At 38.1% G+C, this 17,444-nt stretch overlaps 2 protein-coding genes and 1 pseudogene across 2 annotated transcripts; 2 read left to right on the top strand and 1 right to left on the bottom strand.

Annotated features, from left to right (window-relative positions):
* Nucleotides 1-231: 231 nt before the first annotated feature.
* Nucleotides 232-6,032, top strand: LOC113035043 (kelch-like protein 10; annotated as a pseudogene).
* A 2,601-nt stretch (nucleotides 6,033-8,633) lies between these two features.
* lhb (luteinizing hormone subunit beta) lies at nucleotides 8,634-11,437 on the bottom strand. Its single transcript, XM_026190806.1, has 3 exons — nucleotides 11,353-11,437; nucleotides 10,883-11,001; nucleotides 8,634-8,884 (listed from the first exon to the last, which is right to left on the bottom strand). Exons 1-3 carry the CDS (start codon nucleotides 11,435-11,437, stop codon nucleotides 8,651-8,653), a joined length of 438 nt encoding a protein of 145 aa, XP_026046591.1. The 3' UTR covers nucleotides 8,634-8,650.
* Nucleotides 11,438-13,287: 1,850 nt separating this feature from the next.
* cox20 (cytochrome c oxidase assembly factor COX20) lies at nucleotides 13,288-16,492 on the top strand. Its single transcript, XM_026190807.1, has 4 exons — nucleotides 13,288-13,456; nucleotides 14,153-14,267; nucleotides 14,995-15,058; nucleotides 15,205-16,492. Exons 1-4 carry the CDS (start codon nucleotides 13,424-13,426, stop codon nucleotides 15,347-15,349), a joined length of 357 nt encoding a protein of 118 aa, XP_026046592.1. The 5' UTR covers nucleotides 13,288-13,423; the 3' UTR covers nucleotides 15,350-16,492.
* The last annotated feature ends 952 nt before the right edge of the window (nucleotides 16,493-17,444 follow it).

Consider the following 17,444-nt stretch of genomic DNA (forward strand, 5'->3'; position numbering starts at 1 on the left):
ATACAAAAAGGAAATTTGCTTTGAATTTACGCAAATATTTATTTTTTTCAATTTTATGGTCGTTTCAGTTAAAATATATAATTTTTTCTTCTACATTTATTTAATATCTGTTTTTGTCGCTGATATTTTTTATAAATATTTTATTTGGCAAAATATATTTATGTACGTTCCTAAAAAATGCAAGGCTTGCAAAATGTCATACATACAATTGAATTTACTAAGGTAGAAATTGTGATTTTGTAATACAATTTGGTTTATTTGTAATCCTTTCCCCGATTAATTAACGGAAGAACAGAATGAAGCACTATGATTTTCAAATATAAACAGACTAGTGACACTTTCCAGGCAGCATAAGTTAACGTAATCGGTAATTTAGACAAAGTACCTTACAAAGTGTAGGCAGATCTCTAAAGGAAAACACTAAACAGGAGATTTTTGAGAAGTTTAAACATCTTGAGTAACATCTGAATAATGAACAGCACCTGTAGTACTGTCTTTAGTGAGCTTTTTCTGGAGGGACAGTTGTGTGACTCTGTGATCCGAGCTGGAGATGTTGAGTTTAAAATTCACAGGATCATCCTCTGCAACTGCAGTGCATACTTCAGGTGAGCAGGCCTGTGTTGTTTGGCTGTGGTTTGGTTCTGCATTTATCCTACTTCAAAGCTTTCATGTAACACAGTGCAGCAGGTATTGGGAGGTTTCAATGTTACACTGTACTTTTTGATCACTAGAAATGTTCTGGAGCAATTTTTAGGGGGAAAAAATCAGTCCTGTATTTTTATTTAGTTATTTATTTTGGGAGGTTTGTTGGGATACACATATAGTATAGGTTTGTGTTTGACTCCACAATGAGCCTGTAAGAGGTAGTTTGAAAGATTACAGACACTATAAACTGGCTTTCTCATGATATTTCATCAGCACGACAACAGCAGCAGCAGTTCTAATAAAGTTGTGCACAAACTGGCCTGCACCAAAAGGACCACATCAGTGGTGATATTAGCTGTGCCTTCACCAGTTTAGCTGAAATTGTATGTCTAAATAGGCAGGTAATCAATTTAGGGCCAGACTGAGAGGTGGCCAATGATATGCCATTTCTGTTGCAGTGGGACATTTCCGCTCTTTCCAATTCTGTCTAGTCAGTAAATTTGATAATGTGAAATTCAGTTATTATATTTGCAGCTATTTAATGCCTGCTGTCCCCTGTCGCCCTAACCCTGTTACTGTATAGGAATATTTGCTACAATGCCTAGACAACTCTATATCCTTCTGTCTGTCTAAACATAGCAGCAATGCTGAATGTTTTTCTGGACATGTCTGAATAGATGACCTTAAATAGGAGACTGCCCATTTGAAATCAAGTCATTTTAGATTTTTGTTACTTTAATTTCATATCTCTTTGATCACAGCTTGCTCAAGTAAGCATGCAGCTGAAAAATTCTACAAATGCTATTTAACTATGAGCTGCATGACATCAGGTACTTTTTAAGTTCCATGACAGAGAGACAATGTGAAAATGTTGATCTGAATCTGCACAGGGATCTCTTCTGCTACAAACCACTACCATCAAACAAGGTCTACAACTTCCCCACTGTGTCTCCAAAAGTAATGAGCCTCATTTTGGAATATGCCTATACCCAATCTGTTGTGGTGACGGAGGACAATGTACTGGAGCTGTTGGTGGAAGCAGACAACTTTATCGTGACTGGCGTCATTCAAGCCTGCTGCGACTTCCTGGAGAGGAAGCTTTGTGTAAATAACTGCGTCAGTATCTGCAATCTGGCACACTTACACAACTGTCCTGACCTCAGGGGAAAGGCCTATCTCTATATCCTCCATCACTTTGAAGAGGTTGGTGCACTCTCCTTGGAGTTCCTGCAGCTCTCTGTGCAGCAACTATCAGATCTTATCGAGAAGGATGAGCTCAATGTGAAGCAGGAGAGCACTGTGTTTGAGGCCATTCTCAGATGGATCAACTATTCCCCTGTGGAACGTGGGTGTGACATGCCCGCACTGCTCAAGCAGGTAACTGAAAATGGGATATCAATTTAATTCCTCCTCTAAGTGCATTTATTTTGTTTATTACTCAGTGAGGGGCTGTTGAATGAATGGTAAAGTTTGAAAGTATAGAAAGTAACTTCCGCTGTAGCACTTTGAATTAGGAATAAAAAATAAAGCATAAGCTTGATGCCTGATGCAAAAAAAGAAGTTTGATTGTACACTATTGTGTTTACAGAGTTGGGTGTCCAGGCCGCCCACCTGCTCACCCATCAGCCTTTTACGGCTGACGTGTAAAAAGCTAAAATTGCAATGGCAAAATTACTCAAACTTAAGGCTTGGTAATAGAGTTAATGTAGGAAAATCATTCTTCTTCATTCTTAATCACATTGGCGGGGGGGGGGGGCTATTTCTAATTCACTTGGGAGTGTGCATCAGAAGGTGCTCATCATTTAGTCCTTAATAAATTGTCAAAGTATTATTTACACTTGCGTCCAGATAAAACTGGCCGTTGTTTTGTAGTTTCAGAAGTGCATTATTGATAATCTGTCTGAACTGCACTTTAGCTTTTCTGACAGAAAAGTTGACTATGCCCATAGTGTTCTGCCAGAACTTACTGACTGGTCCTTAGGCATTTACAACAGGACACACCCTCATTGTGGGACCTGTTTCTACAGCAGGAGGTTACTCAGTGCTTAGATAATGGCATTGACACTTGACTGTGGCACCCCTGCTTGTTTGGAGCTAATGCCATGACCTGCCATTGCTGTTTGGCAGGTGATGCTGTGGCTCTTTACAGGTAATGTTAGGGTCTTTAAGGGCAATGCCACAGCTGATTGGAGGCGATGCCAGGAGCTACCATAGCTATCTGGGTGATTCCATGACATTTTGATTATAGAGATAGTGCTATACTTCACTAATGTGTGGTGGCATGGTGGCTACGTCCAACTCTTATATACAGTCTAATGTTGTATTTCTTGCCTTTTTCCCTTATGATTCTTGTTTTCATCCAGGTCCGCTTACTATTAATGCCCACTGAGTACTTGGTTGACACTGTGAGCAGAAATGATCTGGTGAGTAGTAGTCCGGCATGCATGAATATGGTAACCACTGCCATACAGATGCTAAATGAGTCCAATATGGAGAGACCTCTGACCCAAACACGCCTGCCGTCTGAAGTCTTATTGGCCGTTGGTGGATGGGTGAGTCATTTCCCAAGTGACAAGATTGAGTTGTACAATGTCCGAGCTGACCACTGGGTGCCGCTGAGCTGGAGACACAATGCTTCTCTGGGATTCTACGGTTGTGCTTACCTCAATGGATGTATTTATTGCATCGGAGGTTTTGATTTCATAAGCTATTCAAGTCATGTGAGAAGGTTCAGCCTCACCAGCCAAACCTGGACAGAGGTGGGCTCGATGCATGAAGAGCGGGGCTTTCTCAGTGTGGCCACACTGAATGGCTGCATATATGCTATGGGAGGGTGCCAAAAACAAAAGAAACTGAAAACTGCAGAACGATATGAGCCTGACACCAACCAGTGGACTATGATTGCATCGATGCACAAGCCCAGGACAGAAGCTGGTGCTGCAACACTACACGGTAAGGTAAGTGGAATTGAGGTAGTGGAAGATCTCTGCCATGTTGGTTTTGTGGAGAAAGTGATGGACAAAGTTAACTGGTAATGCTAACAACCTTGGTTAACAAGCTGCGTCAATAAAATGTACAGTCAAATAATTCCATTAGAAATGCACCAAAAGATGCCAATGCCTTAATCTGTCAGTACACTTCCCAAAGCAGTCACAAACCCAAATTTTAGCTAGGACGCTATCCATATGGATTAGTTTGTTTTTTTTTTGTCTTTTGTGTCTGGCTGTAAAAATGATTTTTAAGGCTATGTAGTTGGATTTACAACATATGGGGATTTATTATCTTTTGGAGCCAGCCAACCAACGAATTTATGCACTGGAACATGAGAGCACAGTAAAATATTACTTTTCTGTGAGCTTCTGTGCAAAAAAACATTTTTTAATAGTCTTATAAATCTGGCCAATGGGAGTAATTTTTAAAAAAAGATTTTTTTTTTTTAGAATAATGTCATGAGTATTGAGAAAGACATTCTTTCCTTGGTTGGTACTTTTTTTCTTGCAAACTTATAACAATCCTGCAAAGTATTGTTTTGGTTTTCTTGGTTTGGTTGGGATCTTTTTGTTAATTTAATCTCAGTAAATATATGTTTTTTAAAAAGAATATTATGGCTCTGCAATTTCTTTATTCCTGTTTTATTTGTTTTGCTTAACATGGCACTGATTTGCAAATGTACTTTTCGGCTTGAGGGCTTAATCATCACTGGACCTTTCTGTGGAAAATATGAATAGTTTATGAATTGTATCAGTTTTATAATATTTTTTAAAACTAAATATGTCTATTACCATTAATCCAACAGCTCAGGGAGAAGGTTAAGGTTACTTCACCCTCAGATCGTGAAAAATAGTAATTTTACAATTTCTGCATCCATATTTTCCAAGTCTGCAAAATACAGAAAATAAATGCAGCAAACCTCTGCTAAAACTAAATGTTTTAGGATAACACCATCATTTTTAGATTTTTACTACTATTATGCAAAGTAGCTACACAGAAATCTGATGAAAACATTTTTAGTTTTTCACAAGCGCATGGCACAACATAGAAGAGCCACCTCCACGGGACAAGACTCAGCAGTCCATCTGCATCTTAAGGATAAAGGACACTCTTTCGAGGATGCCAATGTTCACATTTTGGACAGAGAGGACAGATGGTTTGAAAGAGGAGTGAAAGAAGCCATTTATGACCACTGTGAGCGACCATCTTTTAACAGAGGCGGTGGTTTACGACACCAACTGTCTGCCATCTATAATCCAGTTTTGAGTTCGCTTCCCAGACGCCTTAATGCCCACTCACACCCTGGGCCATCTGACCTCAGGAAATCACATGATAGGGTGGGGCCAGGTTTCACAATGAGCTCACCTGAAACCCTGGCTGATTGTGACCCACACCCTCTTTCACACCTTGGCTCATGTAATTAGGTAGAGGATCATCAGGGGGTCCTTTGTCTCTTTTGGGGGGACACTCCCACAGGGCTTAAATCTGGGACTCTCCACCATTTGACTCTTAGAACTGAAGAAGCTTCTCGGATGAGAGGTGAAACGTCTTCAAGCAACTTAAAGAAGTCCAGATGCTTTTCTTTCCAAGCTCCTTAGAATACGATGACATGGATGACTGAGAACCTTCAGACATTTTTAGTGTTTTTAAGTATTTTCTGGAAGCTGAAACATTTAATTCTATTAATTTTGACTTAAACATGATTTTAATTTCTAGGTGTACATTTGTGGTGGTCTTACTGGAGATGAACCTCTGTCATGTGCTGAGTCCTACAACCCTGACACCAACCAGTGGACACTGATCACACCCATGGAAACCGGGAGGACTGGGGGAGCCGTGGTCGCCTACAATGACGAAATCTATGTAGTAAGAAGAGCTTAAAACATACTCTTACTACGGACAGAAATTCAAACATGGAATGTTTACTATACCTGTATTTGGGAGTCTGTATTATTTTCCAAGTACCATGTACTGGATTATTGGAATGTGATTTCTATAATTACCCTAGAATCAGATATTTTGGAATCTGGAGACCTATTTACTTTTTTTACAACAGAACATTTTTACGTTACAGACTGTAACAAGTCCTTTGTCTGCACAGGTTGGTGGCTTTAACGGTATCACTCAGTTGCGTAGTGTCATCGCATATGACCCAAGAACAAGACACTGGCGTTGCTCCCATGTTACACCCTCGCAAAAACTTCGGCATTGCAGTGCTGGAGGACCAGCTGTATGTGGTTGGAGGTTTCCACAATGGCGGCTCATTCTGCAATGTGGAGTGCTATGATGAAAAGACCAACAGGTGGTACATTGTCAGCGACAAAGGGATGACCCAAGGTGCTGTCAGTTGTTGCGTTCTGAAGCGACACCCTGATCTGACTGCTTATCTTTCATAATTATTTCACATAAAGAAATAAAGAAATACATTTTTCATCAATAAAAAACTGGCTGTTTTTCTGCTTAAGATCCTGAGGTCTGACATCCCAGTGAAAAAGTCTCTTTTAGCTGAACAGAGAACTTGAACTTTCTTTTCAACATGATGGGCATTGCAGCTTCCACGTTTTATGGCCACAAGGGAGGTTAACAGCTATGATATTAAGATCCCATTGGTAAAAGTCAAATCGTTTCTTCACTAATAGGTGATCCATTCAAGCCGCCATCTTCATCTCTACCACCAGCGTCTAGACTCCGGGGGGTCCTGCCCTAATCCCTATCACTGCTCCGATTCCATTCTGCCAGGATGGACTATCAGAGTCTAACTGGCAAATACCTCAAATTGAATTCTGCACATTAATAAATCATGTTCAGTTCCTTTGATTGATCTCTCCTTATTAAAATAAAGCTGATGTGTTTTCTGAAACCCAGTCTGTAGAATATATTCTGGCATTTAAATTTATAGCGTTTGAAATTATTTTGAAACACAGGAATTTACAATAGGAACCTGTAAATGAAATGCCCTTTATTTTGTTTGAAGTCGTTATGGCAGCATGAGAGGGCTCAACATCTCACTAAGGCCTTGATCACATGCCCAGACATCAGTCAGTGATCCTCTGGCAGCCCCAGCTCATGAAGAAAAATGTGTATTCCCAAATCAGTTGGTGAGTGGTTCCTGCAGGTTGCTACGTGAAATACTGTAGGGCACAAAAGGATATGCTTCATTTAAAGCCTCCTTGTGATTGCTGTAATTGCAGGCAGATTGTTGCCCATAGGGGAAAAAGTGGAAGCATGGAAAAAAGTAACTTCTTTGCAAATACTTGCCAATTACCAAAAAAACTGATAAAAATATGAAAAATGTAATGTAACCTGGAAATCACTGCAGTACCAGTGAACGGTCTTCATTTCCAGTTTACATAAACTTTTTCAACTTTCACTGCCACTTTGTGACTTGTTGGAGAGTGTTTGCAGAAAAGTTGGATACTTTTATCTAAATTACAAGAGACAATCAGTGGCAATCTGCTGGCAAGCCAAGCAATAACAAGGTTTTTTGTCCAAAATCCTCTTAGCGACCATTTTTATCAACAGCTAGCAACCACTCACCAACCAGTCAAGGAATATACATTTTCTCTTTAGACACCACTGTTTAGCTTGAGATAAATGCTTGTAATAAAACTAGAAGTTTAACAACATATTATAGCTTTGGTACAAAAAAGTGTTTGTTAATTCTTTTGTCTTATTATTGCTTCTGTTCTTTAACACTACTCACCTTTTTCCATGACATGGTCATAGGCTGTTTATAAAACATGGACATAGTCAGCATGATGTTGTCCACTGGTTTGTGAAATCCCATTTCTGAAACCACAAAATGAGCATTTGGACCAATTCATCTTTGATGAAGGATGATGCATTTTATCTAGCTTTATCTAGCATTCTGTGGCCTTTCGACATCTTTACCAGCAGAGAGAGGACAAAGAACTAAGTTAAAAAAAAGACTCTGGGGTTTCAATTGACAGTACATTCACCTCTGACTTAATTAATGTTGCTGCACAGAGTTATCTGGATAAATTTAAGTAATGCTACCCCCATTTGCACAGTCCCCTAACTAAAGTGCTTCTCCAAAGTAAAACCACACATCTGCATTGGATCTGACTCTAGGTCCTTCTCAGACCTAGAGAAAAGCTTCAGCATGGAACTAAGAGAGCACAGCGTTGTCCTTACTGCCACAGTAAGGACAACACTGGGATGGGCATTATAACGTCTCTTGGTGAGTCACCTGAGCCACTTCTATTCACTGTAATCACAAAACAACCCGCAGGAAGAAAAATACACATTGAACATTTTTGTCAAGTTGATACCCTTATCTTCAGATATGAAAGTGTGATTACTCAAAGCAATATAAGCAGGCAACGGAGCTCTTACAGGCAAAGACCATACAAGTAGATGTACATGGTGCACCACCCATCCACTTAATCATCCATCCATTAAGAACACCAAATCCTGATTAATTGACACAGACAAACCTTTTGGAATGGACTTCTGGATCTTGTGTTTAAATGTGCACATCACATCATTTACTGTGAGCCAGCTCAACCGTCTTCAATGTAGTTTTCTCGCCTACTTTAATGTCCAATTAAAGTAGATAAAATTCAATTAGAGTCACAAATTAGAGTTACTAAGGCTGACTGTAATCGGATCCACAGTTTATGAAGTGAATGCATCATGTCACATCAGTAAGACTTGAAACTAGCAATGGGACATAAATTCTTCATAAACTGTTGAATTGGGTTATATATCACTTTACAGAAATAACTTTTTTCCATGTAAATTTTACACAGATGTCATTTTGAATGTCTGCTGGCCTTAAGATATGAGGAACGTTAAAGTTACTCCAGCTGTGGAGTCAATTTTCAGATGTCAGGCGTCAGTTACCTTTTATCTTTTTTTAAGACACTGTTTGAGAGAAATATTCATCATGTGTTTATTTCGATAGCAGAAACATATTTTACTGGTTGATTCTAAACAACAGGGCAGCTTCCGTATACTCTGTATAATGTGTTTAAATATGATTGAGCTTCTTTTAATAGTAGAAAGGGATGTCATTCATGCAGAAGTCAGGTTGCAGGCTCTCAAAGGTGCAGTCAGATGTGTCCATGGCACAGCGACCGCAGTGGCAATTCAAAGCCACAGGGTAGGTGACGATCGGGTCTACACCAGGTGGGCAGTCAGGAAGCTCAAATGTTTTATAGTACAGGTCCCGGTATGTGCACACATGCTGGTACACATTGCTGAATGGTATCTTGATGACAGGGTCCTAAAGGGAGGGGAAATGAAAACAGTGTCCTTACAAAAATGTTGTTATAACACTACAGAAGCAACTGTTTTTAAAGGAGCTTGCAAAAGAAAAGCGTCTGGACTTCTTTAAGTTAAAGAAGTTAAAGTTAAAGCTTTTCTTTTGCAAGCTCCTTTGACTACGATGACCTGGATGACTGAGAACCTTCACAGACAACTGTTTTTAAACAAGAAATTCACCTAAAATGTTAAATGAAGTTTCAAAGTCCTGGTTTTAGGCATAAAGTCTTACTGTTAAACTGTTGTGCATCACAGTGAGGGAAAGTTGATGCTTTCAATGAACCATGTGCCAACACAGTGCAGGGGAGCTACCTAAACGCTACTCCCACAGAGGTTGATTATCTTGTTAATAGTGTTACATCTTCGGTGCGTTCAAGTCTGCATGTGCTCCTCAAATTTAGAACCAATGGACTCCCTGGTATAACTCACAAATGTACACCATAAAGTCGTAAAATTTACTTTTGGTTCTGAGGGATTTTTAAAAGTAGAAAGGGAGGCAGAGCCTTCAGCTTTCGGGGCCCTCTTCTGTGCAACCAGAGTCAGACACACTCTCTACTTTTAGGGCTTAAACCTTTTGGGTTTTTTCTTTTCATAAAGCATATAGTTGGGCTGGATCAGGTGACTGAATCCTTCCTTAGTTACACTACAATAGGTCTAGCCTGCCAGAGAGGCTTCCCATGATGTGGTTTTATTGGATTTATTTTCTTATGCTCCACTCTGCTTTTAATCATTATTTATTATTAATCTTTGGCTCTTTTCCACAGTGTGTCTTTTTTCCTGTCTTCCTCCCCTCACCCCAAACCAGTCACAGCAGATCGCTGTCCCTCCCTGAGCCTGGAACTCCTGGAGTTTTATTCCTGTTAAAAGGGAGTTCTTTCTCCCCACTGTCACTAAGTGCTTGCTCTAAGGGGGGGTCATCTAATTGGTGGAATTTTGTCTGTATTATTATTGGGGTTTTTGCCTTATTATATAAAGCACCTTGGGGTGACTGTTTCTTGTGATTTGTTGCTATATAAATTAAATAGAATTGAAATTTAATATATTCCTTTACTTTTGCTGAGAAACCAGAAAGTTTTTAGTATCTGTGACACAGATACAGGTGAAATGCACTGACTTTCTTCCCAGTTTAGTCACTTACATGTTTATAATAAAGGTCTGGAGTCACATGGTAAATATACTAGACACACAGCTTGACTTTACTGCAAACAGCAGCTGGCAGCATGTTTGTGACTTCAGGAGTACTTAAACTTAACCTTCCTGATTTCACCACAATAAAAGCCACAGACACATCAATTGAAATTGAAAATAGCTTGAAGCGGCAGCTAACACATTCTTAATAGCACGTATTTTTTTAAACCACAGATTATGCAGTTATACAGGTATTAGTTTTTGCTGACTGATAAGCTTTAGAGGCACCATGACTGACTTGCTCAGAATATTTTCCCAATTTGTATACGCATGAAGTGGAAGTTTTGCATAATGTGTATCAGTGCATAGCATGTGGACTGTAACACCAGTCAGTATAGGTGGTGTCTGTAACCAGCAGCTGAAAATGTAGAAAAAAGAAAAGAGTCTGATATTAATATGTGGTAACACTTGTAAGTACCCTGTACTTTCTGGGGTGCACGTTATGTTATGGAGTGACTACGGTGCAAGTACCCTACACTTGCAATTTGTAGGCAAGTGCGGGGTACTTACAGTGTACATGTTTCATTGTTTCTTGCAAAAACCTGACTTGTTGCCTTCAAGATGCACATAAGTACAGAACACTTGTGCCTTATTTGCAGGTCGGGGTATAAAGTGTTACCTCATATGTTTTTGTAAAGAATCAAATAAGCCTTGATTGTATTATTTTTTGGTTTTGGGCCTCCAAATGATTTGTTTTTATCTCCTGATTTTTGCAGCTTTGAAATTCTTTTTGGTTTATATTTCTCTCCTTTACACTCATGAACCACATTACCTTGGTGATGCAGTGTCCACTGCAGATGGTTGTCTCCACTGGATGACAGCTGGGACAGCCCTCCTTCTCCAGAGACACTGTCTGGTTGATGAGCTGACAGGGCGGCAGCTGGAAGGCCGCTGATGGTGGAATAAGTTTTTATTTGGTTCCAAAAATAAAAGCCTAAAACTTGTTACAGATTTTGGTGTTTGTGATGTTTGTGGTAATACAGGATGTCATGTAGCTTTTAAATTTGTTTTTATGTACAAAACTGGAACAACACAACTGGAACACAACCATTAATTCTATATTTTTGTTTGTTTGTTTTCTATTATTATACATTTCCTTTATAAAAGCCTTGCACACATATAAATATATGTTATCAGCATTTTTAATATAAGAATGAGAGAATCCTCCGCCTTTTTCACAATATTTCCAATAACATCTTAGATCAATATAAGCTTCCTACAATAATCATACAGTTCTCTTACCTGCAGGAGATAAGATGAAAGTTGAAGCTCCAACAAACAAACTCAACATCAGTGCAAGGAGCATTCTGCTAATCTGTGCCATCATTCTGTAGGCGTCAAGTTGCATTAGTTAGTCACTTAGTTAATTATTCCTTAAGACTTTTCAGCTAGCAAACATAATGATGGGGGGCATTGTACAAAATAATTTTTAGACTATATTGGGTGTAATTCTAGTTTCAGTGAGAAAATTAAAAGGTATTGTCCCCTTATTGTGTTCATGTTTCAGATTAAATAAAGAATAAGCCTTTAATTGGGTGTTACACCACTATCCCTGGTGTAAATCTGTGTCACTAACATATCTATACATAAGTAAAACATAAAATATATGCACATAAATCATTAATAACTCATCTAATATCTATTAATTAGGTCAGCATATACTGCAAAAACACCAGCTTTTCTATTAACAATTTCAATTTCTTGAGCTCCGTGTTTATAATACTGGAGCTGGAATACAGAATAAAGTTTTAAAGCTAATAATATAGATATGTAAATATCTATATAGCCCTCCACATTTAAACAGCATTCATATAAATCATCTGTCTGCTAGTAAGAGCAGCATGTCTTACCTCTCCGGTGGCTGCAGGCAGTGTCTGGAGGTAAGCTGCCCAGCTTTATAAAGGACACAGGAGTCAAGTATCTAGTACCAAACAAACTCGTATAGGATATCAGTGTTAATCCCTACTACCTGTTTTTATTAGAAGGATAAAACATTTAAACCTTTTTTTTTTTTACTCACAAGCTGGCAGAAATATAATTTTAAGAGGAAAATTTATTTTTAAAACCTTTTTTGACACAGAAGCACCAAAAATGTAAATGGTTTTCACCCAGTTCTAAACATGCAGTCTTCGCTTTAACTATTAAAAATAAAAGTCGGTTCAGAGAATGCTTAAAAATCTGTTCAAATAACTTTTATAATATATTTGACACAAACTTTAAACAATGTTTTACACTGTTTATTAGTCTACACCTCTTCTTTCTAGTCACTCCCCCTGTTATAGGTACAGTGCTCAAGTCTTTAATCTTCCTCTTTCATTTTTGTGATATTCAATCAGACTCCTAAAGTGATGTAATAATAATAATTACCAACAAAACAGGATGACTGCTAATCTGTTGCGGATGTAGTGAAATAACCTTGTTTTTAAATGGGGGATCATTGTGACATGCAGGCTTCCTGTTTGATGTTGTTTAATGGAAACGTTTACCCTGTCACATAATTCCCGTCAGGATTAATGTTTGTGATAGGTTAGGATGACACAGCAGTGTGACTTCAGTTTCTTTTCCATTTAACTAATTAACCATTTATTTACTGTATCCATTTTCTATAACACATAAAACAAGGCAGCACAGTCTGTATTTAGAACACATTGTCTTCAACCAGTTTACTGGAGTTTTTTTTTCCTTAAAGCAAATAGGCACATCTACAAGCTGAAAAGTGATTGCAAATGTCAATGTTCTCTGTTTATTTAGTTTTTTTAGTTTTTTTAATATATATATATATCTGCTTATATTGGCAAATAGCCTGTAGTAAACACTACTGCAATCATTTTTTGTCAGTCAGTTTTATATATCTTTCATTTATCATGGGAAAAAAATTCAAAAAATTGGCAAAGAGGGCAACAGAAATAGTAGAAAATAAATAAATAAATAAAACAAATAACATCACAGTTCATATTTTAAGTGACCGAAAAGGCCTGGGTTGATTACAATGTAGGCACAGTAATGAAGAGTCATAAAGATACTTGCTAAACATGTCATTACTGACGTTTTATATCTAACCCCTTTATAAATCCTGTTCACTACTAAGTAGCGATATTAGACGTGAAAAACACAGAAAAACAACAGGAAATCATTTTTTGCAGACGCCGGAACCACACATCTTTAGTACGTTTGAGTCGGCGACTTATAGGGAACGGACCATTCGACAGGTACGACGCATGCGTATAGAGGCAATGTTGTTACGAAAGTGATTATATGTTTTTAATATAAATTGAACTTGCACGTTGAAGAAGGACACAAATACGGCGGCTATATGGCAGGAGAAGATAGGGAGACTCAGACCAAGGTGAGAACTCGAAGGGACTCGATGGAATCGCGGCGGAAACGCATTGGTGTTTGCAGAAGGTCAACATCAGCCGATTTGATTTAGCTTGTTTAATTTGAACTGTAGGAGAAAATGAGGAAAATATAAGTTAACAAAGAGCTCAATTCGAGTAATGACAACAGGCCAAACGTTTAAATTAAGCAGCAGTTAAAGAGGACAGCTGGATGATACATAACCTTCGTGAGACAAGACCCGATTTGGAAATTTGGTGCTTAAAGATTAACTTTAAGTAGCAGACATGAAACCAGCATCCCTGTTAGTGAGGCAACGATTTTCTTAAACAGTATGGCAATCCGAAAACTTCGGCTTACGGATTATTGACCCTATTATTCAATATTTCTGTAAAACGCCTGTCTGTGTTCACAACAACACATTTAAATGAATAAAAAACAATGGACTGTGAGTGGTGTGACTGTGAGTACTGGAAAACATTAACGTGCAATAAACTGTAAAGATATTCTTTTTGGCATCAATGGATTTCTACCCAGTGTGGGGAAAATGTTGTAGGTGCCTGTTGGTCACCATGAACATCTGATTATTTCCTAACTGACAAACACAGTGTTCACACAACATTGTAAAGCATTTATAGACAAAGATGGAATTCGTTTTTGGAAGGAATTAAGATCAACGTGTATGTCTTTACTGTCTGTTCTTCAGGGTCTGAGGCTGCTGGGGATCCTGGATGTCCAGAACACTCCTTGTGCCAGGGAGGCCATCCTGCATGGAGCTGGAGGCTCAGTAGCTGCTGGGCTGCTTTATTTTCTGGCTACTAGTGAGTCTTGAGTCTGAAATGTCTCTGAATTTACTGCTTGATTGTTTTTATTACTGTCACTCAAATGTTAAAGTACAGTTACTTTTGGATGCTCCCTTGCCACAAGAGGTCGCTACAGCAGGTAACTGTAGTCAACAGGGTTTATAAAGGGGATATGCACAAAATAAAGAAAGGTTGTGTTTTGTAATTATTTTTATGACGCTGCATTACTGTATCTACATTATAATCAATACAGTACTTTAAAAAATACTTTTTGATAACAATGTGACTTTATCTGGATAAAAACAGAAAATCTAATAATCACTTTGCCAAAATCTGATCGCAGCTTCCACCTTGTGAGAGGGATGCTGTTTGCGACTCAAAATGACTTTATATGTTTCACGAGTAATCTATTTGGCAAACATATCACAGATTATAGGCCAACAAGTCACTTAGAACAGTTTAAATACAGGCAATCATTTTTTTGGCAAATAACGTAAATCACCTTTTGGCACAACATGCAGTACCCTTCCTGACGCAGCATCAGAGGGGACGTGTGTCACGGTTCACATGTGGAGTAATTTACTATAATTTTCTTGTACAGTTCATCATGCAAAGCCAAAACCTCTTGATGTATCCAAACCTTAATACACATTTTATGGTAGTCCCTTTAAACAGAAATGCAAGTAAACAAAAGTTATTCCAGTTCGTCTTATAGTTATCTGACTCGTTTTCTTGTTTTCCTCAGGTCGGGTGAAGAGGTCTTTTGATGTGGGATTTGCGGGTTTTATGGTCACCACACTCGGGTCCTGGTAGGTCTTAAGGACACAATTTTTCTTCAGTGCCTTTCACGTTTTAGTCAGAATAAACATTTCTGTTTTGGCTCTTTCTCGCCTGTCTAGCTTGTTTACTACTTTGTTGTGTAACTGGAATGCTCCTGTTTCTTCCCACTGTTAAGGTTTTATTGCAGGATGAACAATGCTAAGCTCCGTGTGCAGCAGAGGCTGATACAGGAAGGCATCAAAAACAAGGTCGCGTATGAAGGAACTGTTATGGACCCCACAAAAAAAGGCAAAGCAGAAGCACCTTCAGGCCCCTCGTGACCTCTAGCTCTTTTCCTCTCGGAGGACAAAAGAGAATGCAGCTAGGCTAAACAGACCTAACTGCGTTTCTCTGAATTGATGGACAACATTATTAGAAACATTTCATGGATGTTTTTCTGTGTTGGATTGTTAAGGAGCTCCTTCTCTGTTATTGAAATTCCTTCATAATCTGAAAGCGCCAAAGCAAGTTAGTTTCATTTTCCAGTCCCTGACATGATGAGTTTGACTCATTTTCACTGTATCCTAATGCTAAACTAATAAAAGAAGTACTGATTTTGTTTTAAAATGATGATCAGGTTAAGTTATTACTGAGGTTTTCTACACATCAGCCTCTTGTAAAATGGAAACTGCTAGTGTGAATCTGTTGTTTTATGTTATTAAAGCAACAAAATCAAAAGGTGTATCAGAAATGAAGGAAAATCAGGATGTACTGGAGTCTTTTCAGTGGTGTTTATCTGAATGTGCTGAATGAAGCGTCTGTGGGAGAAAGTACAGAGCAGCAGGATTTGTGACTCAGTCTTTAAATCCACTGTATCCCTGAAGGTTTGATTATTTAATGTAACAGTTACATGCTTTCGAAATTAAGATTAAAATTAAAAATCAAAACAAAGGCCTCATATAGAAATTGTAATTGATCTTTTTTTTATTATAAACTTTTCTGTGATTCAACTATTAATAAAATTACTGTGAGCCTTAAATTTAGGTTTAGCTTACATTTTGAGTCTGTTACCAGGGTAACAGTTTCTGTGATCCTAGCTTACTGGCAGGTTTTCTTTATTAAACAGAACTTCTCTCTGACTCCTCTTCTGAAGCTGCAACTGAACCAGCTGACCGAGGCTCTTTTTCATTTCTGCAGTCACAAAGTTGCCATTTTGATATTAATTTGTTACTTTTGTTTGTTTAGTTTGCATCAGGCTGTCAGCCTCTTACTGTAGTGATCACGTATGTATGAAATTTCAAACATATACGATCTACGAACAAGGTCTTCTCAAGTTACAGCTGAATTCAACTCAAGAATCACATGAAAAATTTGGTTGACTCCTGCTTTATTTATAGAGTTAAATTGAGTGCAGATAAATGCTGACTGAGTGGAGAATGCTGATTACGATGACTCATTTTCCCTTGTGTATTATTTATTTGTTTCTATGGGGCTCATGGTCCACACTCAAACACATTTATTTGCCCTTTACAGCTGAATTAAAACTGAGGTTCTGCAAGCTGATCAGTTTTTCTGGAAATTCAGTTTCTCATTTCTAGTCAGGATTTTTTAAACCTGCTCTCTGGAATATAGCCCCAGATCCTAGCTGGATAAATGTGTTTGCTACATGTTCAAGTGGTTTTATATTCTTGGCACACTGTTATAAAATGTTGGCTAGCAAGTGTCTATCTGTCCTTCCTGTTTGTAGTACTGCAGGCCATTGTAGGTCCATTCTAATATCAAAACGGCCTCTTTAAAAAATATTTAGTATGTTTTACGACACATATTACACTATTTCAAATGCTTTTGGTGCCAGAAAATGTTAGTATGCCCTCCTGTATGAAATCAGCTTGCTTTTTGTCCTTAGTGAGTTCCTGGTACCAGCTACAGGACATGCAACAGGAGTGTAAAAGTAGTTTTATATCTCAGCTGCCTTAAAAAGGAAAAACTGGAAAATGAAATCTAAAACATTGTGCAGAAGAAGTAAGATATGCAAGGCTACATCAAACAGATCAAATTAAGAAGGGAATCATTGTTCAGTCCAGGTTCCTGTTCAGCTCCTGTATATTTTACTCTGATGCACAATGTACAAAGAATTTCTGCTCACATTCTTCATTTACATTTTTTCTCCTGCATAGTCACATAAAGTAAAAACCTTTATCAGGTTGTGTAGCTAATACTAATCTAATGAACATGAGATTCCATTTATTGTTATTTAGCGCATGTGAAAAGTTTTGTTTTAGGTTTTCTATCCGATCAGTTTTAGAAAGAGAAAAATCATTATTTACCACTTTAGCAAGTTAATAATTTGTTCTGTCTGATCACTTTTGACTATTTATAGCCCTGAGCCTTAGAACTTCAAAGAAAAAGACAAAAACAACAACAACAAAAAGAACA

Source organism: Astatotilapia calliptera, chromosome 13, assembly GCF_900246225.1.
Source record: "Astatotilapia calliptera chromosome 13, fAstCal1.2, whole genome shotgun sequence".
Lineage (NCBI taxonomy): Eukaryota > Metazoa > Chordata > Actinopteri > Cichliformes > Cichlidae > Astatotilapia > Astatotilapia calliptera.

Bases quoted from the DNA above. Each gene is read 5' to 3' on its own strand.
- lhb (XM_026190806.1), bottom strand. From the start codon at position 11,437: ATGATGGCACAGATTAGCAGAATGCTCCTTGCACTGATGTTGAGTTTG. The intron at 11,002-11,352 runs GTAAGAGAACTG...TTCCACCATCAG, and splicing joins TTTCATCTTATCTCCTGCAG to CGGCCTTCCAGCTGCCGCCC. The intron at 8,885-10,882 runs GTAATGTGGTTC...CCCTCCCTTTAG, and splicing joins GTGGACACTGCATCACCAAG to GACCCTGTCATCAAGATACC.
- cox20 (XM_026190807.1), top strand. From the start codon at position 13,424: ATGGCAGGAGAAGATAGGGAGACTCAGACCAAG. The intron at 13,457-14,152 runs GTGAGAACTCGA...TCTGTTCTTCAG, and splicing joins ATAGGGAGACTCAGACCAAG to GGTCTGAGGCTGCTGGGGAT. The intron at 15,059-15,204 runs GTAGGTCTTAAG...CCCACTGTTAAG, and splicing joins GTCACCACACTCGGGTCCTG to GTTTTATTGCAGGATGAACA.